The sequence below is a fragment of the Ochotona curzoniae genome, unplaced genomic scaffold (genome assembly GCF_017591425.1).
Source record: "Ochotona curzoniae isolate NIBS_2020 unplaced genomic scaffold, NIBS_Ocur_1.0 contig_1014, whole genome shotgun sequence".
In the NCBI taxonomy this organism is placed as follows: Eukaryota; Metazoa; Chordata; class Mammalia; order Lagomorpha; family Ochotonidae; genus Ochotona; species Ochotona curzoniae.
This window is the reverse complement of record NW_024464920.1, coordinates 1,102,225-1,129,332: the sequence shown is the minus strand read 5'-3', so window position 1 is coordinate 1,129,332 and position 27,108 is coordinate 1,102,225. Positions and strand designations below refer to the sequence as shown.

Below are 27,108 nucleotides of genomic sequence, written 5' to 3'. Positions count from 1 at the left end.
TGATTTTATGGCCCAGATTATAGGCCATAATCCTTGTGGCCCTGCCTCCCACCCATCTCCCAGCCAGCCTCCCACCCAGCTCCCTGCCTGTGGCCTGGGAAAGCAGTCGAGGACGGCCCAAAGCCTTGGGACCCTGCACCCGCGTGGGAGACCTGAAGGAGATTCCTGGCTCCTGGCTTCAGATTGGAGCAGCACTGGCCATTCTGGTCACTTGGGGAGTGAATCATCGGACGGAGGATCTTCTTCTCTTTCTCTCCTTCTCTCTGCATATCTGCCTTTCCAATAAACATAAGTAAATCTTTAAAAAATAAATAAATAAAAGAAAGATTCTCTTGCTGTAGTTACCACTGTCAATGAATTGCCTAAGACTTCCCCCAGGGAAAGTGTAAACATATATTCATGTATTTTTATAAAATTTTTAATCAATTGATTTATTTGAAGTCAAAATTTGAGAGAGACAGAGAGAGACCTTCCACCCATGTTTCATTCCCCCAAATGCCTGCTGGAATCTAGAACCCAGGAACTCTCACCAGGTCTGCCATATAGGTGCAGGAGCCCATATATTTGGGTCATATGTTGCATTTCTAGGCACATTAGCAGGGAGCTGGATCAGAAGTAGAGCACATGGGACTTGAAACAAAAATAATATAAGATGTCTGTGTTGGCAGGCAGCTACTTAGCTTTCTGCACCACAGTGCCAACCCCTATTTTATTATTTTTTGTAGATTTATTTGAAATGAAAAGTGAAAGAAAGAAGATAATGAAAGATATAGATGGATAGATAGATCTTCCGACCACTGATTCATTCTTTTTATTATTATTATTACATTTTAAAAGGAGAGTTAGAGAGAGAGAGAGAGAGCTTTTCTAACTGCTGATTCACTTGTCCAATGGCTGCAGTGGCCAGAGCTGGGCCGAGTTGAAGCCAGCAGTGCAGGCCTCCCCACCAGATGAGTGTTGTGACCAATGCACTTTAGCTGTCAGGTGCTTAAGATGTGGTGTCCACAGCGATGCTTGCCTCCATACACACGTTTAGTTATTGACTGTCTTTAATTTGAAAAGATTTTAAAAGTTCTTTATGGGAAAATGACTGAATGGCTTCTTGTTAAGTTAGTACTGTTTAACTAGGGGCATGACGTTTTGTGATTTTTATGAAAAGCAACAGGTCAAGTATTTCTGTATATATAAATCGGGTAAAGAATACGAAGCCAGAGATCCAGGCAGACAGATGGGAGAAGGTCTCATCTAATTCTCTCATCAAGCTGATGATGTCACTTGGGAAGGAGGGTCAGTTAGAACGCAGGCGCCGACAGTTAGCAGAGGAGCTGCGGCTGGACAGGGGGTGCCCAGAGCTCCCCTGGGCCACTCTCCACGGACCTTATGCATTCATCCTGTGTGGCAGAAACTCAGGACTCCTCGTGACTGACCCAGGGGCCCAGGATGGAGACAGACGACCCCTCCCAGCTGGTGACCCCCGCGTCGGTGAAAGCTGTCATCTCTAGGATTGAGACTGCCCAGCTAATCCGGGCCCAGGAGGTAGCCACAGAGACAGGGAGTCACTCCTCCACTGGGGTCTGTGATGGGGGCCCTCAGAAGTCCGGGGATCCTCGGCCACCTGCAATGGCAGGCTGAGCAGTAGAAAATGCCCAGCTCCTACACTCAGCTTATACAGGGTGAACTGGAAGCCACCACCACCCTGGGACAGAGCTCTGGGCAGAAGAGAGTAGAAGCCCCCAGAGGCAGGATGCCCCAGGGGAGCCCTGAGCATGGTGGGGGCAGGGGTCTCAGAATAGCAGGAAGACGGATTGGAGCTCTCAACTCAGGGTCTATCCAGGGTGCTCATGGGGTTGAAGAAGTGGCCAAAGGCTCAGTTCACCCTGAACTGGATGCCCCCTGGGCCCTGCTGGTTTCTTGGGGATCCCTGTTCTGCTTGACTCCTCTACATCCTTTGAAGAGGCGTTCCCAGGCTCCCAGCAAGGTCAGAGACGCTGAAGAAATGTCTGCTGAGATGTGTTCAGTATCCTTTCCTGGCCTTAATCCACAGAATGATAACCATGATGACACCTTTGTTATGTCTGCTGATAATAATTAGAGGCTCTGCTATCATTGTGTGTGTCATGTGCCAGACCCTGTTCTTTCTTCATTTTTATTTATTTGAATGGTTGAATTGAGGGCAGGGTGAGAAGAGAGAGAGAATCTTCCATCTGTTGTTTTACTGCCCAGATGGCCACAAGAGTCAGGGATGGCCAACCAGGAGCCAGGAGTCTGGAGTCTCAGTTGGGGGTCCCATTGGGTACAGGAGACCACGAACACTCAGGCCACTTTCCACTGCTTTCCAAGGTGCGTTACCATGGAGCTGTATCAGACATGGCGCAGCCAGAATTCAAAGTGGCACCCATGGTAGATTCTGGCACCACACTCAGTGGCTTAATACACTGTATCACAAACCCAGCTTCCTTATTCTTCTTTTTTTTTGGCGGGGGGGAGGTTATTTATTTTTATTTCAAAGTCAGATATACAGAGAGGAGGAAAGACAGAGAGGAAGATCCTCCATCCGATGATTCACTCCCCAAGTGACTGCGACGGCCGGTACTGTGTCGATCCAAAGCCAGGAGCCAGGAACTTCTTCTGGGTATCCCACATGGGTGCAGGGTCCCAAGGCTTTGGGCCATCCTCTACTGCTTTCCCAGGCCACAAGCAGGGAGCTGGATGGGAAGTGGAGCTGCTGGGATTAGAACTGGCGCCCATATGGGATCCCAGCGCATTCAAGGCGAGGACTTTAGCCACTAGGCCACGCCGCTGGGCCCTCCTTATTCATTTAATTCTTACGACAACCCTGTAACATTTTTAAAGGCTTTTAAAAGTAGATCTTTTTTTGGGCCTGGCGCAGTGGCGCAAGTGGTTAAGGTCCTCACCTTGAACGCCCAGGATCCCATGTGGGCGCCGGTTCTATCCCGGCAGCCCCGCTTCCCTTCCAGCTCCCTGCCTGTGGCCCGGGAAAGCAGTCAAGGACGGCCCAGGGCTTTGGGGCCCTGCACCCATGTGGGAGACCCGGAAGAGTCTCCTGGCTTCGGATGGGCATAGCATCGGCCATTGCGCTCACTTGGGGAGTGAATCATCGAACAGAGGATCTTCCTCTCTGTCTCTTCTCTCTGTATATCCGCCTTTCCAATAAAAAAAAATTTTTTTAAAGGTAGATCTTTTTTAAGATTTATTATTTTATTTTTATTGGAAAGTCAGATATACAGAGGGGAGGAGAGACAGAGAGGAAGATCTTCCATTGACTCACTCCTCAAGTGGATGCAACGGCTGGAGATGAGCCAATCCCAAGCCAGGAACCCAGAGCCTCTTTCGGGTCTCCCATGGGGGTGCAGGGTCCCAAGGATTTGGGCCATCCTTGACTGCTTTCCCAGGCCACAAGCAGGGAGCTGGATGGGAAGTGGGGCCACCAGGATTAGAACCGGCATCCACATGGAATGCAGGTGTGTTCAAAGTGAGGACTTTAGCCAACAGGCTACTGTGCCGGCCCCTTTGATTCTAACATTTTAACAATCCCTGCAAGAAAATCAAGACCTAGTGGGGTTCAGGGACATGCCCTAACTGACAGTGCCACCACCGGTACCTGGCTCCAGGACCCGCCTTGGTAAGAACTGCAATTTGTTGCTTCTCACACAGGGCATTTCTACCCAGCTCTCAGACATCTTGGGCAATGTCAATTCTGTCATCAGCCGCTTCCAGGAGGAGTTAGGATACAGTTTGAAAGAAAAGGCAGACCAGACAAGCAGGCAGAGATTCATCTTGCTGGAGAAGATCGCCTCCTTCTCCAGAGGTGCTAAAGCCAAGGAGAAGCATCTGTACGAGATCCTCCGCTGGCTGAGCGACTGGGGTGAGTGGGCAGCTGGGCGCGCTCCCTTCCTCTGCCTTGGTCAGCCTTTGCTGGGAGGCCATGGGGACAGTGGGGGACGGGAGGGCGGACACTGGCCTTTCCCAGTGGAGCGTCGTGTCGCCACGCATCACTTCTACTCCCCAGAGGGGCAAACCCGTCATCGCTCAAACATCAAACATCACGATCTTAGCAGGGGATGCCATGATACCTGCATTTCCAGTCTGCTGTAACATCTCATTTTGTAAAAGTCACAACAGAAATGAATTCAAACTTACAATAGCTATGAGAGTATATTTGAAAAGGTGGAGTAAATGTTGGAGTTTTTTAACAAAGATTTTTTAAAAAAATTTATTTGGAAGACGTTGAGAGGGGAGAAGAGAGAGATCTACCTGCTGGCTCACATCCCAAGTGGTGGCAGCGTCTGAGCCCTGGCCAGGCCAAATCCAGGTCCCTGAAACTCCTCCTGGATTTCTCACGTGGGTGGCAGGGACCCAAGAACTTGGGCCATCTTCCATGCTTTCCCAGGTACATTAACAAGAAGCTAAATCGGAAGTGGGGCAGCCAGGACTCAACCTGACATTTAATAAGGATGTTGGCATCACAGGGGGCTGCTAGGAATACAAAAATTGGGGACAAGTATTGAGTGCAGTAGTTAAATGCTGCCTGGGTCAGAGTGCCTGGTTTGAATCCTGGCTTCGCTTCTGCTCCAGTTTCCTGCTAATGTGCATCATTCCTGGAGAGGCAGTAATGACGGCTCAAGTATGAGATTGCCCGCTCTCCGTGTGAGGGGAGGGGACTGAGCCTCATACCGCTGACCTCAGTCTGCCCCGCTCTGGCATCTGTGGCCAAGTGGGGAGTGAACCAGCAGCCAAAGCTCTTGTGCTGTCTGTCTCTGCATCTTTCTCTGTCTCTGCCTTTCAGATAAAGCGGTTGGGGGGAAAGGAGGGAGGGAGGAAAGGAGGGAGGGAGAAAAGGAGGGAGGAATCAAATTCTTTTTTGGGGGGGGCAGCTTGATGACTCAGTGGCTGAGGTCCTCATCTTGCAAGTGCCGGGAGCCCATACGGACACCAGTTCGTGTCCCAGATGCTCCACTTCCTTTCTAGCTCCTGGCCTGTGGCCTGGGAAAGCAGTAGAGAAATGGTCCAAGTCCTTGGACCCTGCACCCATGTGGGAGACCCAGAAGAAGCTCCTGGCTCCTGGCTTCAGATTACTTCAACTCTGGCCACTGCAGCTACTTGGGGTGTGAACCAGTGGCTGGGAGATCTTCCTCTCTGTCTCTTCTGCTTTTCTAATAAAAAAAAATAAGAATGAAATCTTTAAAAATAATTTTTGAAAGACAAGTCTATTTTGGTACAAAGCAATTTTGCGATGTATGTGCAGTTTTTTCATAGAACACATGCTCTGTTCACTTTTTGACGGCTCTTCTATGTGTGTTTCAGAAGTGTTTGCACCAAAATGAACATTATCTCTTCATATAATTTTCCACCAGCTTCTTGAAGCTCTCTCCTGTTCTGCAGAGGAACCCAGACTGATGTCACAGCACGGCCTGGTCCTTGCAGCATACACATGGACGCCAGTCCCTGGGGTGTGGCCCAGGGCACAGAGCCCTGCAGCCGGGTGCTCCCCCGGTCAGATGGGCGGGTCAGAGGACAGGGTGGGCTTGTGTGCTGCCTCACACTGCCACTCCCAGGAGCTCTCAGTCCGCTGAGCCCTCAGCTGCCCAGAGAGAGCCATCTCATTGCCCATCTGCTGAAGCACAGCAGCACACGTCACACCAGTAAGCCAGGCACTTCCCTGCCTTAGAAGGCAGCAATACTTAGGGTCTCTTGTGCATTTAAAAAAAGATTTATTTGCTTTTATTTGAAAGCTAGGTATTTTTTTCCAGAGGGAGGAGGAGAGACAGAGAGGTTTGCCATAGGCTGATTCACTCCCCACATGGTCACAACAGCTGAAACTGAACTAATCCAAAGCTGGGAGCCCGGAACTTCTTCCCGGTTTCCCCCTCAGCCACAATCTGGCACTTTTCCAGGGGTATTAGCAGAGAGCTGGATCACAAGTGGAGCAGTCAGGACAAGAGCTGGCACCCATAGGGGTGCTGATTCTGCGGGTAGAAGATTAGTCCACTCTGTCACCGCATCAGTGTCTCTTACACATTTCTACATGGTACACCTTGCATTGATCACTTTATATAGCCGTTCTCCTTTATCCCTGGCCCAAGCCTTTTCCGGGAGTAACTGATGCATCCAGCCTCAGACAGCCATTGAGGAGTGGAAGCAATGTGACGTCAAAGCCGCTGTAACCCGGGTGCTGGGGACTCCCTCAGCGATGGACTGTCTTAGCCCACTCCTTCTGCAGGTGAAAGTCTGACCTACGAAATCAGACACGGGGAGAGTGAGGAAGAAGAGCGAGTCCAGAACCAATGGATTCAAGTGATGGAGGAAGTGTTGCCTCTTTCCCTTGTCGCCACCAAGGGCAGCATTGAGACCCTCATCTCACTCTGCTCCACCCTCGTTGAAGAGCAACGGAAAAAAACACAAAGTAGGTCCCAGGGGGCCTGGGAGGGGAGCGAGGTGGGGCAGGGTGCTGCCTTCCCCGAGGAAGGAGTCTCAGGCTGCTGGGTCTCCAGGGCATCTTCCCTACACAGCACCATCTCTCTTGGAGGGGCTGGGTGGGCAGTGCTGAGGGACCGTCCCTGGGAGATGCTCAGAAGTGTTCCCACAGGTGCCGCCTACAGTGCTGGCTTTGTATGGATTCCGGGGAACAAAACATAGTGTGGAAATATCCTTCTCTCATTGAGCCAGGAAGCTCAGTGGGGCCCCATTTCTGGGAATGGCTGTCCCTGGAGTGCTCGGGCAGCAAGGCCAGATCTCAGAGCTTCCTCCAGTACCACCGATGGGGCTGGCAGTCTGCATGGATGCCGAAGCTCTGAGAAAGCAAGGCTGACAAAGGAAGGTGAACAGGCCTCACGCTTAGGGCTCCTGGCTTCTTAATCTCACACCAGAGCTTTGGCTGTGGGTCACACAGACCTGACCTTGAATCTCATCTCTGCCTTTTTCTAACATTTTGACACAGACCATTTATTGCACCTCAGAGTCTTAGTATTCTCCTGTATGGGATGAAGGGACGGCCAACTACTTACAGTGTGGAGGAGTGGCCACCTATCTATAGGATGGGGTGATCACCTACCTACAGGATGGGGGTGACCAGCTACCTTCAGGATGAGGGGGGCGACCACCTACCTACACAACCACCAAAGGTGGTTAGATGGAGGGAAGGGAAGACGGGCACAAATGCAAGAGTAGACATTCTCTCTTGGTCTCTACTCTATGCTGTGTATTTAAATATTAGTTGTAAACTTTTAAAAAAAAGATTATTTATTTAAAACAGAATTACAGAGAGGGGCAATAACAGAGATCTTTCAAGTTCCAATTCACTCCCCAAATGGCCAAAACTGCCAGCGTGAGCGCCGCCTGAAGCCAGAAGCTTGGAACTCCGTTTGGGTCTCCCACATGGGTGCAGGGACCTAAGCATTTGGGCACATTAGCAGGGAGCTGGAAGGCAAGTGGGACAACGGGAACAGGAACCAGTGCCCATGGGTGATGTTGGTGTTATATCTAACAGTCCCACAACACTTGTCCCAATTTGTATACTTGCCTTATTTCCTTGCTAGATTTTTGATTCCTGAAGGAACAAGGCTACGATGCATTGGTTGCTTTCAGGGAGCTGTGACTGGGTACCGGACAAGGTACCTAGTGGTGTGCTCGGCTCAAAGCAGGCACCGTGCAAGTCCTGCCGGACAGATTGGCGCGATTACCCCCATTTGTGAGGCGAAGGGTCCGAGACACTAAGAAGATAGCGCATCTGCCCAAGCCCAAGCTGCTGACTCCATAGTCAGCTCTGGAGCACCAGGCCACACAGCTGCTCTGAGAATACCAGCTTGATGCTGCGGTGACGTTGCTATCACCTGTCTGCCCTGTGTCCTCTGGCCCCTCATCCAGAATCCGCTACTAGCTATTTGGGCTACCGATGTCTGTTGAATAGGCAAACGAACAGTTGCGCTAAGACCACTGCTCCCCTGGCCCTATGTGTGGTTGCACCACAGGCCCATGCTACTGCAGCCATGGCCCAGCCCTCGAAGCGCTGACGCCCGTGGCTGAGCACCACGTGTGCTCAGGGCGTTTCCTGGCAGCACAGGGTCTCAGGAGTTGGTGATGCCCTAAACAGGATAAGGTCTCAGTGATTTAGAAGCAGACCCTTGTGGACGGTAGCAGGACTGTGTGATTGATTCTCTGTGAGCACAGTTCAGAGGTAACAGGTGGGCTTCAGGGGACCGAGGCTGGGAGGTGAATAAGTAACTGCCCCTAGAGAATACAGCAAGTCAGTGGGGCGGGCAGTGGAGTGGAGCTGTCTGTGATCCTGGGCCCCTTTCTGGGCTCTGGAGGCACAGTGGACCTGGCTGACCAAGGGGGAGCCCTGGGCAGGCTTGGGGCCCAACAGACCCCTGACAACCTTTCCCCAGATGTCCAGCCAGTCCCAGATCTGTTTTCTAACCACATTCTTAAGAGATTGGTTGGGAATTTGGGCTAAGCTGGATCTAGAGAAATTAGAATTCTTGGGCCACGTGCCTTCTCTCTCTCTTTCTCTTTAGTATCCCGACACAGCTTTTGGCAGGGCTGGTGGGGAAAAGGTCCTCAAAAACCCATAGCTCACTCAGAGCCACTAAGCCCAGAGCAGATGCTCCAGGACAGGCACGCCACCTTCGCCAAGGTCTCCGAGGTGAAGTCCATGCTACAGGAGCTCCTGGACTCCACCATGTTCAACAAGGGAGAGGTCAAGGCCATCGGTTACATGTCCACCACAGTAGAGAACCTCCATCAGGCCTTGGTGCTTCAGCAGAAAGAAAACAGGAGCCTGGAGACCAAGTATCAGTCCCTGAAGACAGAGATGACCTCAGAGCTCAACAGCCAAAGACAGCATTTCCAGAAGTCCATCCAAGCCCTTGAGAGCAAGAGGGACGCGCTGCTGAGGCAGCACGAAGTCCTGGGGGGGAAGTACCATGACCTCCTCCTCATGAAGCACGCTTTGGAGTTGCAGTTAAAGCAGCTGCAGATGGCAGGAGGTCAAGCCGAAGTCGAGGTCCTCGCAGACTTCACAAGCCCCTTAGAGAAAGAAATCTTCCCAAAGCAGCTAACAGTCGCACAGCAAACCCATCAGGCACCACAGAAGCAGGGGTGGTTGCTTTCTCCCATTTCCCCAAGCCCAGTGACTGTGGCCTGGGACAGCAGTGCCATGCCCTCAATGCGTCCACCACTGCCCACCATGGCCATGCAGTCGAGGGTCGCAGATCTGTTCAACGGAGAGGGCAGAGGGAGCCTGGAGCCTCCGCTGATCCCCTCGTCAGAACTCAAGTTTTCCAAGACATGGGAAAGCCCAGGGTTGGAAAGCCCAGACCATGGAGATGGAGACCAAAAGGGCCACTTCCAGGAGAAGGAGGAACTCCTCGTTCACTCCCTTGCAGGACAGCAGCCGTCCTCCCGGAGCTCCAGCCAGGCTCGCCCCGAGAGCCAAGTGCAGCGCTTGGAGAATGAGCCCACGTGGGAGGAGGAGACAGGGCTGCAGCAGCCGGAATGGGCGGTCCAGGAGCAAGTGGAGATGCTGCGGCAGCGGGAAACCAAAGTGGCCACCGATGGGCAGCCGCAGAGGTCTGTCCCACAGGGAAAGCAGCCAGGGAGCCCACGGAAGGAGCCGGGGCAGCAGGTGCAGCAAGCAGTTGGGAAGATCTTCACAGCCCCGAGTGGAAAGAGGAACAAGGAGAAGGCGGAGCCACCGTCAGCACCTCCCCCAAGCCGGGCCCAGTCAGCTAGCGTGGACAGGCGGCCACACCTGCCCAGGTCCCCTAACACCCAGCTCAGGGCCGTGAGTGCCGTAGACAGGCGGCCACACCTGCCCAGGTCCCCTAACACCCAGCTCAGGGCTGTGAGTACAGTAGATTTTGCGGGGAAACCATGGGCTTGCCGGGCTCCTCCCACAAAGCCCAAGAAATCCGCCTCCTTCCCCATCACTGGGACGCCCATCCGGAGGGCCCCCCGGTCCTCTTGGCAGAGATCTCTAGGCAGTGCCAGGGAGAAGGTATTCCACATGGACTTGGAGGCCCAGCGGAAGAACCTGCAGCTCCTGAGTGAGGCGTCGGAGGCGGGGCTGCCGCACCACCTGCGCAGCAAGGCGTCGGAGCTCATCACCACCACCCTGGAGCTGGGAGTGCTCCGGCTACAGTGCTTGTGCCACAAGTACATCCTCCATAGGCGCCTCCAGGGCCTCCGGTAGGTGCTCCTCCCCACACCCCCTGCCCCCGGGGTTGAGGGAGGCTCTGGAAGAGGACCTCTGGCCCCGGGACCCTGGACAGGCCTGGCAGGGGTGGGGGATTGAGTGCTGACAGCGTTAGACTTTTCCACGAAGTCCACTTCCCACTTCTTCCTCTCTTCCTCCCACCCTACTAGGCTGCCCTCATTTTTGCTTCACTGTGTTTGTTTTTAATTAAGACTTATTAACTTGAAAGGCAGAGGGAGAGTGAGACCGGAATCTTCCATCCACTGGTTCACTGCCCCAGAAGGCCACAGGAGCGAGGGGCGCCATCTAGGTGGGTGCCAAGGCCCAGTCACTTGGGCCATCCGCCCTTAGCTGGGAGCTGAATCGGAAGTGGAGCAGCTGGGATACAGGATGGTGGTGTTTCCAGGTGGTGCTTTTGTGATTTCTGCTTTACTTGCTATGCTGGGGGCTGCGTGAACTCCAGGCCCAGCAGCCTACGTGACACCCGGCAGGACACCTGGCAGGTCACGTAGGCAGAGCACTCCTGGGGAAGGAGTTAGATTCACTGCCCTATAGCCCATCAATTTGTACCTTCTGAAAGTTGCTTGCTTCAAACCCACCAATAGAAGCCTGCCAACTTGCTCTTTTTGAAAGTTAACAGTTAAACCGACCAATCATATCTGTATCATTACATGGAATTGGCCTGGACTGTATAAGAACCCTGTGCTGTTGAAGCTCGCTATCTTTTCGGACCTTCTTCTGCCCCTTCTGCTGCAGTTTCTCCTGCCTTGGCCACCTCGGCTGCTGCTGCTCCCTTGTCCTGCTGGGCCTCCCCTGACACGCCTCCCATTTGTGTCTTGCTGGCTGTCCCCAGCTCTCATCCACCTCCATTGCCTTTCTTTTTTTAAAGATTTATTTTTATTATTTTTTCATTGGAAAGGCGGATATACAGAGAGGAGAGACAGAGAGGAAGATCTTCCGTCCGATGATTCACTCCCCAAGTGAGCGCAACGGGCCAATACTATGCCGATCCGAAGCCAGGGGCCATCCTCGACTGCTTTCCCAGGCCACAGGCAGGGAGTTGGAAGGGAAACGGGGCTGCCGGGATTAGAACCGGCGCCCATATGGGATCCCGGGCGTGCAAGGCGAGGACCTTTAACCACTTGCGCCACCGCGCAGGGCCCCATTGCCTTCCTTGTTCGCAGCAGTTATAGTCTCTCTGCCTGCCTCTCTGCCCCCTGAGTCACTGCCTTTCTCTTCCCAGCCTGAAGGTCATGCGGGTCATGCGAGACCAGGCAGGGGACTTCTGTGGCCTGCTGGAGCGTCTGGACCGCCTGCAGGGCCTGAGGCTGCAGGCCTGGGGTGACAGGCAGAGGCGCCTGGAAGAGCAGCGCCAGGAGTGCCTGAGCAGCATGGCGGCCATATTCCCCAAGGTGGGCCACGGCTCCTGCCCTCGGGAGGGTGCGGGGAGACGACGAAGGAGAGCAATCCGTGGGGCTTTGGGCTGCGACCAGGGATGGGTGGGCGGAGTGGAAAGGAGGGGGTTCTAATCTGTAAACAGGCAACACTGGAGAGGATCCTCTAGAGTCTCATGAGAAGAGATGTTGCAGGGCTTGGGGAGGCTTTGTCCCGAGCCCTGAGTCCCTGCTGGGATTCTTCCAGCACTTCTCCTACCCTTTCCCTACACTTCCCTACCCTGCGCTATTGGTTCCCCAGGCATGGGGCACAGCTGTCATCGTCCCCTCTGCCTGGGGACGCCTGTGCTTTGCTAGCCTCCATCTTTGTAGCACCATCACCCTCAATATCCAACAGTGACCGCCAACAGGTAAATGAATAAAGAGGCGTGGTAGATTCATCCATTGGAATTTCCCCTGGTTCACTCCCCAGGTGGCCAGAGCTGAGCTAGGCTGAAGCCAAGAGCTACGTCTAGGTTTCCAACATGGAACCCAAGCACTTGAACCATCGTCCGTTGATATTCCCAGGCCATTATCAAGGAGCTGGCTCAACCCTAGAGCAGCTGAGATTTGAACCAGTACCTGCCCACACAGGATGCCAGTGTGAAGAAATCATGCCGTATTTGAGCCTTGAGGACATTAGCCAGTCACAAGCAAACACTGTGGTTGCACTTTTAAGAGGTACCAGTAGGTGCTGAATTCACAGAGGGGGAGCAGCCAGGAACGGGGGTGAGGGGGCACAAGGTACTCTGTTGAACAGGCAGATAGCATCACACCCACATGAAGAAGGGTTCTGGAGGTCAGTGGCCTAAGAAAGACGAGTTTAGGTAACATTATTGAACCGCCCCATTAAGCAGTCAGGGCTATAATTACTCTGTTATGAAATCTCTGATATTTCGTATAACAGGAGTTTTATTTAAAGCATTCCCCGTGTTTGTAAAACAGATGAGCCTCCATCATGGGTTTTCTGATGATGAGCCAGATGAAATGTTATATGTTTACTTATTTTAAAATATTTTTAAAATCATGTTTATGAAATTGATTTTCTTTGTATTAATCAAAATAGCAATTTTTAAAAATTTCCTTTTTGTTCAAAAGACAGAGCTTACAGAGAGAGAAGGAGAGGCAGAGAGAAAGATCTGATCCGTTGATTCATTTCCTGATGGCTGCAACAGCTGGTGCTGGGCTGATTCAAAACCAGGAGCTATTCCGGGGTCTCCCACTGGCCCCAAGGACTTGGGCCATCCTCTGCTGTCTTCCCAGGTCACAAGCAGGGAGAAGGATTGGAAATGGAACAGTTGGGACATATACCAGTGCCCATTTAGGATGCTGGCACTGCAGAAAGAGGATTAGCATGCAGTGCTGGCCCCAGTACTTGTAAAAAATTAAACACACACACACACACACACACACACACACACACACACACACACACACGCACATTTGTTCCCCAAATGCCTGTAACAGCTAGGACTGGCCAGGGCCAGAGAGCCAGAAGCTGGTAAGAGTCAAGGTCTCCCACATGGGTGATAGGAACCCAGCTACTCAGACCATCGCCCACCTGGGAGACTGGAATTGATTCCTGCTCTGGGCCTCGTCCTAGATCATATCAGGGGTGTGGACCAGAGGATCCAATCTCTCTCTCTGCCTCTGTTTCTCAAAATTTAAAAAAAATAAATAAATAAGAGTAGAAGCAAAAAAAAAAAAAAACAAAAAAAACAAAAAACCTAATAGTATTATCTGTTACCAATGACAGAGTTTCAATTCTTGAGAGGGAATTTAGAATTTTAGCAAACTCACATTCACTGCCAAGAGCTCAACACACCCCCAGTGTTTTAATGTCTTCCCTGATAAAGTTGCTAATGATGTTAACAAGCATTATATTGCTGTTCGTGTTCCCTGGGGTTTAGTATTGGTGGATGCCAACACACAGGCACACTCATGTCCCCTGCATAAAATGGCCTGGGATTTGCATGTAATTTATGCACCTCCTCCTCTGAGCTTCCAATTGCCTCGCAACAATGTAAATGTTATGTAAATAGCTGTTCCATTGTACTGTTCAGGGAATCGTGACAAGAAAAAAAATAATCTATGTTCCATACAGGTGCAGGATTTTTTTTTTTTTAACCTGCATTCAGTTGAGGCTTAAGGTGCAGAAGCCCCACGGATATATAGAGCAGCTGCTTTATGGACGTGTCAGCCCTGGGAAGAGCGACATGTCTCCTAGGAGACCCAAGTCACCAGGCTACAGGGTCAGGCAATTGCGAAGATGTGCCCCACGTTCAAGACAAAGCAGCACATTTAGTCTGATTTCGCATTGCAACCACCGAGGACCAGCCATCTCATTCTGGAAGAGTTCATCAACTTTAGTTTCCTGTCCTTTAAGCGCTTTTCGCATTGGCTCTATTTTTAATTTCCAGAAACTCTTTCTTGTTCTCTGACATTTTTTTTTTATTTTTAGTATCTTGTCCCTTATTTCTTGGATATGATATTTTCTCTTGCCACTTTGAGAATCTTAAAAATAGCTTGGGGAAGTTTTCGTTTCCTTGCTCAGTCTCCGGGTCCTGCAACTCCCGTCTCTGTCTTTCACATCTTCCAGAGTGTTTGCGAATCTGGTTGTCTCTATTCTCTGCTTGTATCTGAGGTGAGCCTAACAGGACCCACGGTCTGTGGTGGGGTGAGAGTGGGAGCACTTGTCAAGTAGGGGTTCCTGTTAGGGTAATCTGGGTTGATTGAAAGTCTCATGAAGAATAACACACTACCCCCAAACCCTACTGGCTTAACTTAGCAGTGATTGTTACACCTCACAGCATCTGTGACTCAGGAATTAGGGGTGTCTTGACTGTCTGGGCCTGGCCTTTAGGAAGCTACAGTCAGAAGGCAGGCCAAGCTCTGGACTTGGGGAGACAGAGCACTCCCCATTTGGGCAGCTCATTCACATGGCCGGCACTGGAGCCGCAGTTCTGTCCCACATTGCTCCTGGCGGGTACTCATTGCAACCTGCCCACAGCTGGCTTGGCCAGGAGCAAGAGATCTGTGGGACCCCAGCGGCAGCTGCCACACTCCCTGGATGTCACATACCATCACCCTTGCCGGGAAGTGGCAGTTGCTCAGAACTAAAACAAAATGCCCGAGGCAATCAGCTTAAAGAAGGGTTCACCTAGCACACAAATTGAAGGGCTACAGGCCGGGAGCAGCCTCTGGTGAGCGCATCCTTGCTGACAGAGTCCCAGGGTAGCCCGGAGCATGACACAGCAAGACAGGGAGTGTGTGCTGGGACACGAGCATAATGGTCGTCTCTGAGTAATCTCTTACAGAGCCACCACAATTCAGGCACGAGGACTCCACCCTAATGGCCGGATCCAACACGGTGGATCCAGACACGGTGGATGGGTCAAGTCTGCACTCCACAACCGTTTGTATGAACCAAACGGACATACAAGCTGCACATGCACTGACTGGGTTCTGCCTGCAGCAGCCCTCACTTAGTCAGGAAGGCACCTGCCCAAGGGTGTGATCAGCAGGAGATCGGAGCCTCACAAGGTCATTTTGGAGGCCAACCACCACCCTGGGCAAGACTGACTGGGGCAGGGGGTAGGGGATGCTCCAGTGTCTTTACTTTTGAGGCTTTGCTTTCGGAGTTGTCAGTTTCCCAGTGAGAATGTGTTTACTCAGCTGGGATCCAGAAAGGGGAAAGTCATTTCTGAGAAGTGTTCCACATTCAGTTGTGAGCTTTCACTTAGCACTGTGGCTTCCCCGAGTCCCTTCTGCTGGACAGCTCCCCGCCAGCATTCCCCCCAGGGTCCAGAGCGTCTATTCTCCCTTTCTGGATGATGCAGTGTTACTGCTTGGCCAGAGTCAGAGCAAACCCTGGCTGGCTGAACAGGACAGGAGAGTCTGGGATCCGGACAGTCCCTACGCAAACTTTCCTTCATTGCCCCTCTCTCTGGTCTGTGCTTGCCTTTCCAGGGAGCCCAATGCCAGTCCTCTCTGGGCTCTCTGGGCAGCTCTGCATAGACACCTGTGTTGTTTCTGGGCTTTGTCGGGTCGACTAAGCCAACTTCCTGGTATCCTTTGCTCCCATTATCCGATAGGTGTAACTGCTGTCTCTTTGGCCTTAAGGCATTCATGCTTTCTTTCTTTGTTAAAAATCTGATTTTCTAAAATAAAATTCACCAATATTAACTGAGGGAACACTCTGCAGGGCTTTGGCACGTGCATGTAGTTTATAACCACTGTCATCAACAACTTGGAACATTTCAATACCCCATGAAGTCCTCTTGATCCTGCGAACCCTATTCTGCATTCTGTAATTGCCATTTTTTTTTTAATGCTGACTTTCATATATTTGAAAGAAGCTGGGTGCCTGGAATGCAATCCAGGCTCCAGGCATGGGTGGCAGGGGACAGCTGCTCGAGCCATCACCTTCTGTGTCAAACGGCCACTCCAGCACAGGGCTTTTCACACTGCTTCCTGCTATGTGGCCCTACGTTCATTCATTTCTTTGTATTCCGAGTAATGGTCCATTGGGTTGATACATGAATTGTTTCCAGTCTTTGGCTATTGCAATTAAAGCTGCTAGAACAATGGCAAGAGGTCTGTGTGGACTTGGGAGTGGTGGAGTCTTGGGTTAAGTATATAGATACAATCCACTGTCTTTCAAAGTGATGGTTTTCACAAGCAATGGATGAGAATTCCTGTTGCCCCAGTCTCCTTGGCAACACTTAATATGTGTATTCCTATGAATTTTAGCCATTCTGGATGATGTATGTTGTTGAGGTTATAAGGTAGACTTTTATAATGGTTAATAATGTTAGCATCTTTTCACGTACTTATTTGCCATTCATTTTTCTTCTTTGGTGAAATGTCCATTGTGGGCTCGGCGGCGTGGCCTGGTAGCTAAAGTCCTCGCCTTGAATGCGCCAGGATCCCAGATGGGCATCAGTTCTAATCCTGGCAGCTCCACTTCCCATCCAGCTCCCTGCTTGTGGCCTGGGAAAGCAGTCGAGGAGGCCCAAAGCTTTGGGACCCTGCACCTGCCTGAGAAATCCGGAGGAGGTTCCTGGCTTCTGGCTTCGGATCAGCTCAACTCTGGCTATTGCGCTCACTTGGGGAGTGAATCATCAAACAGAAGATCTTCCTCTCTGTCTCTCTTTCTCTCTGTATATCTGACTTTGCAATAAAAATAAATAAATCTTTTTTAAAAAAGAGATAGAAATGTCCACTGCATTGATGTGTAAGACTTCTTTGTATATTCTGGAGGCAAGTCCTTTGTCCAGTAAGCATTTTGTGGATAGTATCTTTCAGCCTGCAGCATGCCTTTTCATTTACTTAATGATGTCTTTTGAAGAGAAAAGGATTTTAATTTTAATGAAATCCAGTTTATCATTTTTTCCTTCTATGATTCATATGTTTTGTATCTTTTTTAAACGTATTTGCTTAGCCCAAGGCCACAAACATTTCTCATATGCTCTCTTTTAATAGTTAAGTGGTTTTACATTCAGATCTGGGGTGCATTTTGAGTTACCTTTTTTTAAAAAAAAAAAAGATTTACTTATTTGACTTGGTCAGCTGCCTCCCAGGCTCATAAGCAAGAAGCTGGGTCAGAATTTAGAGTAGCAGGGCTGGCATCCTGTCTTAACAGGCTAATCCTCTGCCCTGCAGTGTAGGCACCCTGTGTGGGTGCTGGTTTGTGTCCTGGCTGCTCCACTTCTGATTCAGTTCTTTGTTTACGGTCTGGAAAAAGCAGCAGAGGATGGCCTAAGTTCCTTCGGATCCTGCACCCCCATAGGAGACCTGGAGGAGGTTCCTGGCTCCTGGCTTCGGATCAACTCAGCTGTGGTCATTGCAGCCACTTGGGGAGTGAATCAGCATATGCAAGATTTCTCTCTCTGTATTTCTCCTTCTCTTTGTAATTCTATCTTTACAATAGAAATCAATATTTGAAAAAAGGAAAGAAGAATGAGTGGAAGAGGAGAAGGAAGAGGAGAAGGGGAAGGAGGCAGTCTATGACATCACCATAGCACCCCTGCTTCAGTAGATATGACAGAATCACTTGACCATATGCATGGCTTTCTTCCTACAGGTTCAGTTTCTCTTCCTTGGTTTGTATGTCTACCCTTTTTTTCCAGTACTACACTGTCTAAATAACTTGAGTTTTCAAATCAGATCATTTAAGGCTTCCAACTTCAGTTTTGCAATGTTTGGGGTTCCTGGTCCAGGTCCATATAATTTTTGCACCAGGTTTATAAACCTTATCAAGTTTATGGCACTTTGAGGCTATGCAATCAGGTGCATACATATTTCAGATTGTTAAGTATTCTTGCAGTGTGGCCATTTTTCCTTAGATGAGATGGCCTTCTTTATTCCTAAGTGTGTTCCTTGTTCTTAAATCTGTGTTGATATAGTCACTCCTGTCTTCTTTTACTTTTAGCCTGATTCTGGTTTTGGATATAATTCATGTTTTTAATTGGTATGTTATAGTTGGATCTTAACTTTTTAAGGCAATCTGTTGGTCCCTGTCTTTCACTTGGAGGTTTTTAGACCATGTGCATTGAACAACATTATCAGCATGGTTGAATTTAAATCAACAGTTCACTCCTTGTTTCTATTTGTTCCATCTTGTCTTTAGTCCCCTTTTCCACTTCCCTGTCTTTTTTGGAGAAATTTAATTTCTCAATTCTATTGTATCTCCATGCTGGGTGTGTTGGGTGCGCATCTTTATTCTTTTTAATTGTTTATCTGGGGCTTATAATACAGCATTTTATACGTTATACCTTCAAATAGTATTCTATTCTTTCATGTATTAAAAATGGATTCTATCATTTCATGCCTGAAAGCCTCCAACAGTGTCCATAAGCATCTCCCTCCTGGCCTTGCTCCTACTGTTGTCTTATCAGGTGAGAATTCCTGAATGCATCATCACTTCGACTTCACACAATCTAAACTCTCCTGGATTCCCAGACATTTGCCATTTCCATAACTCATTCTGCCCTTGTGCAGAACCAGGCGGATTCTGGTCCCTTGTCCTCCTGTGTGGAGACCTTCACATCCTTCACGGGCCAGCAAGGCAGTCTCCGTTTTCCCGAAGGTTATCTGGCTTCCGGTTTTGAAGGATGCTTGCTGGGTTCAAGTGGGTGTCTCTCCTGACAGTACTGTAACAGATGTGAACACACTCTTCCGCAGGGGATGGGCGCTCTGAGGACTGCCCCGTTCCTGCCCCGTGGGACAGCCTCAGCCTTTCCACACCCTCCCGCCCATGCTGTGGGCTTGGCAGTCCCTCTGCAGCTCTCTGGGCTCCGTCCCGTGCAGCTTGCTCCTCTCTCACTCTGAATCCTGGCCGCTGTGGCCTTCCTGAACGATTGAACATTCTCCTCCGCTGAGCTAAGCTGCCAGATTCCGTTAGGGTCCTCTGCCTTGCTGTCTAGACACCGTCTGCCTCTTCTCTCTCATTCCCTGTTGTCTGAATGACAATCTGACAATCACTGTTTCATTGGTTTTGTTTGGTCAACAAGTTGTTTAAAGCAGAAAAGGTACACTAGTCCCTGTTACTCTATTATAGCTTTATAGCTTAAAAAAAAAATCCAGTGCTATTCAGGTACTTTTTTTTTTTTTTTTTTTTACAATGAGAGTCCCAAAAGTTTCCATAGATAGGAGTTTTAGTTTATGCTTATTCAGTGAACACTTTTTGGCATATGCGAAAGTACTTTGAAAGGTCTGTGGAAATGGTGCTTGTTAAGTTGCTGTTTGCATCACTGGCAACTCTTATCAGAAAACCAGTTTGAGTCCTAGATGCTGCATTTCCAATCCAGGTTCCTGCTAAGGTACTTGGGAAACATGCAGTAGGTGGCCCAAGTACTTGGTCCCATACCACTGGTGTGGGAGACCTGCAGGGAGTTCCTGGCTCCTGGGTACTGGTTCGAACCCCAGCTTCCCCACTTCCAATCTATCTCCCTACCAGTATGCCTGGGAATGCAGCAGCACATGAGCCTCTGCGCCCACATAGTTGACCTGGAAGAAGCGCCCGGCTCCTGGCTTCAGCCCTGACAACAGGGACAATTTGGGAACTGAACTGGAAGATCACCCCTGTCTCCTCCCCACCTCATAACACTTTCAAATAAATAAAATAAATATTTTTTAAATGTTCATAGATGATGTTTAAATGTTCATAAAAGATGTTTACTTTGTTGTAAGAAAACTTAGAAAGCCATGTTAAATTTTTTATAATATACATTTTTTTCATGCCAAATTAAGCTCATCTTTTTTCTCATACAAAATTAAGCTTATCTTCTTTTTCTGCCAAGTTAAGCTTATCTTTTTTAAAAAAAAAAAATTCCATGTGGGGGTCAATGTTACATATGCCTGTGGCCCCAGGATCTCATGTGGGCACTGCTCCAAGCCCCTGTTCTTCCATATCTCATCTCATTCTCTGCTAACGGTCTAGGAAAGCAGTGGAGGATGGCCCAACTCCTCAAGCTCCTGTATCCATTTGGGAGACCTGGAAGAAGTTCCTGACTCCAGGCTGGCCTGTCTCCAATAGTTGCAGACATTTGGAAAATGAACCAATCCAGGAAAGTTTTTCTCTCTGTGTTTCAAGGCAGTTACCGAGAGGGAGAGAAAGAAACCTTGCATGCACTAGTTCACTCCCCAGATGGCCCCAATCACCAGGTTCTGGACTTGGCTGAAGTCTCACACGCAGGTGCAAAGGCCTGAGCCCTTAAAGCATCTTCCTGTGTTTTTCCAGTGTATGAGCCCATGCTGGATGTTGGATTGCCAGTGACGTGTCGCCACATGGAATGCTGGTGTCACAAACAGACTTTTTCTGTTATGCCACAATGCTGCCCCGTAAACTTCTCTCTTACTTTCATTTTCCGTAAGCCTGTTGAAGTGCTTGCGTTCTTGTCCTACCAAGGAACCACAGCCCCTGGATGAGGAGACGTTTATCTAGGCTGATCTAGATAAACTGATCTAGAATTGATCTACACACGCGTTTTCCCTCTCTGTTTCTCTCAGTATGTGTGGAACCTCATCTCGTCTTTCCCCTAGCCTCATTGAGAGTTCACATTTTTTTTTTAAAGATTTATTTTTATTATTTGTTTCTTGGAAAGGCGGATATACAGAGAGGAGAGACAGAGAGGAAGATCTTCCGTCCGATGATTCACTCCCCAAGTGAGCGCAACGGGCCAATACTATGCCGATCCGAAGCCAGGAGCCTCTTCCGGGTCTCCCATGCGGGTGCAGGGTCCCAAAGCTTTGGGCCGTCCTCGACTGTTTTCCCAGGCCACAAGCAGGGAGCTGGAAGGGAAGCGGGGCTGCCGGGATTAGAACCGGCGCCCATATGGGATCCCAGGCGTGCTAGGCGAGGACCTTAACCACTTGCGCCACTGCGCCGGGCCCAAGAGTTCACATTTTTGCCCCCAGAAACTGGCAGTCAAGAAAACCTCAGTCTTCCAAACCCACCCACTTGGCCAACCTCGTGGTGCAATGGTAGCGCGTCTGACTCCAAACCCACCCACTTGATTATAGCAGAACCCAGATCCCCGTGGAAGTCCAATTTAGAATACATGGAAATGCCCATTTTCCTCCTGTTTTCTCACACCCAGAAAGCCTCTGTGTGGACTCCAAAATACTCTGGCCTCCAAACTTGTTTTCTCTCGGTGTAGCTGAACAGCTGCCGGTTGAAGGGCAGGAGAGTACAGATCGATATGCAAACCAATCCTTGTCTATGTCCGTGGGCTCTGCATCTGGGCTTTCAGCAGCACTCACGCTGAGTCGGTATTATCAATCATCTCAAGACCAGGTCAGATCTGCAGTTCCTGGCTTCAGCCTGGCCACTGGCCGTTGTGTCCTGGGCAATGAACCAGCAGATGAAAGCTATCTCCCTTTCTCCCTATCTCTCTCTGTTACCTCTTTCACATAAATCTTTACTCCCCCAAAAAAGTATACAGTACGATATGCCCAGATTATTTGTAACTATTGTGTTCTTTTATAAAAGAGATTTCAGTTTGGTGTAGAGATGGGTGGGGTCCGTGAATCAGTATCCTTGGGATACCAAGAGCTGGCTCTAGACTGAATTACCAAGAAAATAAAAGTAAACTTACTGTCAAATGGGGACCCTTGAAACTTCTGACATTTACAGTGGATCCAAAATAGTACTGAAATTAAAAAAAAAAAATCAAAACCCATAAGGCAAGGAGATAACAGCTAACATTTTGGAGTAATGGGATCAAAGACTCCTCTATCTCTTCCCTTTCAAATGTTAGATTTAGCTTCTCTGGCTTCTTCTGGTTTTTTTTTTTTTTTTTTTTTTTTAATGGCTGGTTCGCCCACTTCCCAGCCTCTCTACAAGCAAGAAGAAAACGGGAATCTCTACAAACAAGAAGAAAACCCAGCCAGTAGACGCCCCTGCCCATTGGCAACATTAGCAGTGTAGTTCCTGGCTTGCCATGCCCACCCCTGCCTTTACGTGTCGGGATTGCCCCTTGTACCACCCCTGCAAGGCACATCTTTCCCCACCAGACTTGCCTACATCATGCGTGGGGCTGCAGCAGCCGCATCTGGGTCTGGGGCTGCTGGAGGTGGGAGGGAGGCCGGTTTCCATACTCCTCACTTTTCCTGCGGTGACCAGGGCCAGAGAAACAGCCTGTGCCATTGTGGGTCACAGGGATGGGGCTAGGATAATAGGGGGACTTGGAGGAAGTGGGGAAGCCCACCACACTTTGCAACAGCCCAGCATGCCGGCGGCGGGGTGGGGGGGGGGGTGCGCTTCACTCCGACTCTGGGCAAGAGGCAGTGTGCTGACTCAGCACATTTTCTTTCTCCTTTTCACCTTCCGCCATCTGTTGACCTCCTGACTGGCTGAACTGGCTTAGGGGTTAGGAAGGAAAGGAGCCACATGACCAGCATTGACCGCCCAGGACCAGGCTAATTCAAAGAGCTTCCCTTCTCAGCGCGCATAACCTAGCCCCTGGTCACGAACTCTGCCAAGTGCTGCAGCTCTGGCTACCCTGGCTTCTCTCCCTGCTGTCCAGGCTGTCCGTGACAAAGGAGAAAACAGCAGTTAGCCCCACAGCTGAGAGAGCTCAGGGCTTCTCTAAGAGCGTGCGGGTGCTCTGAGTTCCTGAGGTTTCTAACTGGAGGCATTGCCTGGCCGTCCCCTCTCCACCCGCTGCTCCTGCAGTGCTGACCTAACTCCCTGATTCCTGCTGGCTTCTGTAGCTCCAGCTAGAGTGGAACATCCACCTGAGCATCCCTGAGGCCACCTCCAGAAAGCCAAGGAAGCACAGGCCTCCCTCAGCCTGCCCCAGGCAGCAGCGCACCTGCTCAGCCAGCACTGCCCGCAGGCAGCCCTTTGCCTCCAGGCAGCGGGAATGTGTGCCCCTGCACATGGCCTGGTAAGTGCTGAGAAAAAGGGCAGAGGGTGGCCCGCAGGGCGGGGGCACAGACGGGCCAAGATGCTTCCCTCCTGCTGGGTATGAGGTGCCTGTCTTCCCCCAGCCATCTTTCCTCCAGTGACCACAGTGGATGTGGTTCTCAGGGGCTAACTTGACTCAGTGTGTTTCAAGCTCCGCAATCCAGGGTCCACGGCCAAAACCCACACGATCCTATCCACCCTCAACATCGACCTAGCATGTGTCACTGGTCTGTCTATACAGACGCGCCTGGTTCTTCTTAATGTGACCCCTAGGGTCAAAGACAACCCTGAGGAAGCAGGTGTGTGGGCTGGAGGTAAAGACAGCTGCATCCCACCCTGGAGCCACCGGGTCCTGCTCCCAGATCCAACTCCTGATTGTGCCAGTTTCCGGCTAAAGCAGACCCTGATCGGGTTCCTGCCCCCTGGCTTTGACCTTGATCTGCCTGTGGCCAGTGAAAGCATTTGGAGAGCGAACGAGCAGATGGCAGCTAGCTTTCTCGCTCTCTGCCTCTCAAATGAATAATAATGAAAGAGACATTGCCATAAGCGTCTGGGAGCCGTGCTCCCACTGTGGCAAGGTATGGTACAGGGCTCCAGCCCTCGGAGACACAGGGGGCCGTGCTGGGAGCCTCTCCCTGCGGTTCCTCAGCCTCATGCGCCCACAAGGAAGTAAGACTGTGATGTGGGCCGGGGCGGGAGGCATGGTCGGGAGGGCAGTAACTGACTGTTGCTATAGCAGGGCAAAAAAAACGAAGCCAGAGAGCTGGTTGCTGTGCTGTGTCTCTGTGTCTAACTCTCTTCGCCATGCCCCATCCTTCCCCCAACACCCCGGCCCCGCCTCAACCCCAGCCAACCAGGGAAACAGATGGAAGCCGTGTGGAAGATGGATGTGGCCTCTTCCAGCCACCCCATAGAAAAGAAGACGCCGGTGAGCCTGCCCTGGGATCCGCAGAGGGGCGGCCCAGACATCCCCCGCATGCTGGCCATGCGGGTGCATTCCTGCTTGCACAGGAGCCTGACATCCCTCCAGGCCCGGTAAGCTTACTCTGGATTCCAAGAGACCCGCCTCTGCGTGGCAGCCCATGCACTCCTGCCCCGGATGCTAACGGTGTCCCGGGATATTGGCCCACATTGGACACATGAGGCCGGCCTGCATCTTCCACTCTTTTTTGTTGTTGTTGTTTTAAAGATTTATTTATTTATTGGAAAGTCAGATATGCAGAGAGGAGGAAAGACAGAGAGGAAGATCTTCTGCCCGATGATTCACTCCCCAAGTGAGCGCAACGGCTGATGCTATGCCGATCCGAAGCCATGATCCAAGAACTTCTTCCGGGTATCCCACACGGGTGTGGGGTCCCAAAGCTTTGGGCCGTCCTTGACTGCTTTCCCAGGCCACAAGCACAGAGCTGGATGGGAAGTGGAGCTGCTGGCGCCCATATGGGATCCTGGGGTGTTCAAGGCGAGGACTTTAGCGGCTAGGCCATGCCGCCGGGCCCTGTGTCTTGCCGGGGCCTCTGCAGCCCTCCCGAAGGGCCTTGCATGCGGTCAGGTAGCAAGACTGCCGCAGGGCCTCATCCTTAGCTCTGCCCAGGGCTGCACGGGAACAGAGGGCACAGCTCCTGCAGAACCAGGGATGGGGCGGCCGAGAAGGAGCCTGGAGTGCGTGATGAATGATTGATCATTTCATTTCTTGAGCACAGCAGCCCTGGAGCAGCACAGCAGCCTTGGAGGTGGCCAGTCCCCGGTGGGCCCCCTGCTCTGAAATGGGCCTGCAGGTGTCAGCTGGGCGGGACCATGAGGACCCACCCTGTGGAGGGAAAGGGCTGCCACTGTGGCTGGCATGTTGATTTGGCTCTGGCGGACAGAATGGCTAGCAGGCAGCCAGCCTCTGCCTTCCGCTCCTTCTCCAGCACAGTGGGCGGGCAGCATTCTCCGCTCACCCTGTCTCAGGCACATGTGTTTCACCCACAGTTGCGCCTCTTCGGGGTCTCTACTCTGGGCGAAGGCACTTATAAGAATAGCGTTTCCCACAAGGACAGCTCTTGCTAAGGAGCAGAGGTGGCTGTAACGTGCCTCTGCTGGCTCCTATGCACTGCACAAGTTCACTGAGTTAGTCCTGCCTGTGGACAGAGTCCAGCATGCAGCCTGGGTCCCCATGTCAGGGTCAGGTGGCCAGAACTTCATGGTGGCCAAGGAGATGAGTATGGGGTGGAAGAGGGGCAGAAATGGCAAAGGGGTGTGTACAGTGAAGCCAGGGGTAGTCATAGGAGAAGGCGTGGGGAGGCCCTGGGATTTAGCCAAAGTGGTGTGTCAGGTGGTTCAGTCCCCACACCCAGGTCTAGTCTGAGCAGAGCCCTGGCATGGGAAGCTGCTGGGGAAGCTGGGCAGCCACTCCCACGTGCAGGGCCTTGCCCCAGTGCCCCCAACACCTCCAACCCACCACTGTGTGGATTCTTTCAGTGCCTCCGCTGCCCAGAAGAAGCAGCGCCAGGAGCCAACAGATGAATCAGCCAAGTCTGCTGGCAAAAAGTCGAGAGAGGCCCTCGCTGGCACAGAGAAGGGCAATGAGGATGAAGACAGCGCCAGTTCGCAGCCCCCACCTTAGCCAGCGGGCCTCGGGCTTGTTGCAGCAACAGGTGCCCGGCCACTGTGCTGCTCAGCAGCCCCCGAGAACTGCCCTCCTCCCAAACTGCACATTTGAAATAAAATAAGGTTCATTGCTGTTAAAAACTTTATTTTCTTTTACTTCTGAATACATAGTAGAGAGGGATGCATGCCCATGTAGGCTTCTGATGAGAGTGGGGAAGGTCAGCGTGGAGCAAGGTGGATGGGACACACGTCTCAGTTTTTCCTCCTGTGTCCCCAGGGGAGGAGGGCAGAGGGCCATCCTTGCCGTCACACCACATCAGCACCCCGGGATGAGGGACAGTTCTGTGATGACGCCTTAGAGACCCAGATGTGGGCAAGAGGGTCCAAAGGTGTTCCTAGAGGGGCTTCCATAGGCTCGCAGTGTTGTCAGTTTCCTTGCTCTAGGGTTGAGAAAATCTTTCCCAGCCTCTGCCTGTGGTGCTAGCACCCCATATGGGTTGTGCTTCGAGTCCCAGCTGCTCCACTTCCCACCCAGCTCCATGCTATTTTGCCTGGAATACATATTAACCAAAAAAAATCTGTAAATGTTTAGTACAGGCGCAGTTTTTACATTTTATTTTTTGGGCCAAGCATGCTAGCCTAGTGGCTAAATCCTTGCCTTGCAACCACCAGGATCTCCTAAGGGAGCCAGTTTGTGTCCCGGCTGCTCCACTTCCAACCAGCTCCCTGCTTGTGGTCTGGGAAAACAAGCAGAGCCTTGGAACCCTATATCTGTGTGGGAAACATGGACGAAGCTCCTGGCTCCCAGCTTCAAATCAGCTTAGCTCTGGCCGTTGTGTTCCATCAAATCTGACTTTCCAAGACAAAGTTTAAAAAATAATCTTAAATTGTCTTTCATTTTAAAATAATTATTTAGTTTTATTTGAAAGGGAGGTTTTTAGAGAGAGAAGGAAAGACAGAAAGACCCTCCATCTGCTGGCTCACTCCCTAAATGGCTAAACTTGCCAGAGCTGAGCTGATCTGAAGCTGGAAGCCAGGAGCTTCTTTTGGGTCTCTCATGCAGGTACAGGGTCCCAAGGCTTTGGGCCGTCCTCTGCTGCTTTCCCAGGCCACAGGCAGGGAGCTGGAAGGGAAGTGGAGCAACCAGGACACGAACTGGCGCTCTATGGGATGTTGGTGCTTCAGGGTTAGCCTGGTATACCACTCCACCAGCCACGAGCCTCAGTTTTTGTTTTCAGGTAAACTTGACATGTCTGGTCAAACAAGATACCACCTCTACCCCCTAAACACTCTGAGAGGGCATGTCTCAAAGTCTGTTCTGTGCTTGTGGGGTCCACAGCTGCAGGGACCGCTCCCAAGCTGAGAAACTAATGCTCAAGTGGGAGGAACCAGAGGGAAGCTTACTTTGACCTTAACAGTGACTGTAAGAGACCCGGTGCCATAGCCTAGTGGCTAAAGTC

The 27,108-nt window shown here is 51.0% G+C and overlaps 1 protein-coding gene across 1 annotated transcript; it reads left to right on the top strand.

Moving 5' to 3' along the window:
- The first annotated feature begins 1,440 nt into the window (after positions 1 to 1,440).
- On the top strand, positions 1,441 to 25,664 carry FAM186B (family with sequence similarity 186 member B). Its single transcript, XM_040977708.1, has 9 exons — positions 1,441 to 1,536; positions 3,676 to 3,886; positions 6,242 to 6,424; positions 8,535 to 9,811; positions 9,854 to 10,206; positions 11,457 to 11,625; positions 22,864 to 23,039; positions 23,909 to 24,094; positions 25,511 to 25,664. The coding sequence occupies exons 1-9, from the start codon at positions 1,441 to 1,443 to the stop codon at positions 25,662 to 25,664; spliced, it is 2,805 nt and encodes a 934-aa protein (XP_040833642.1).
- The last annotated feature ends 1,444 nt before the right edge of the window (positions 25,665 to 27,108 follow it).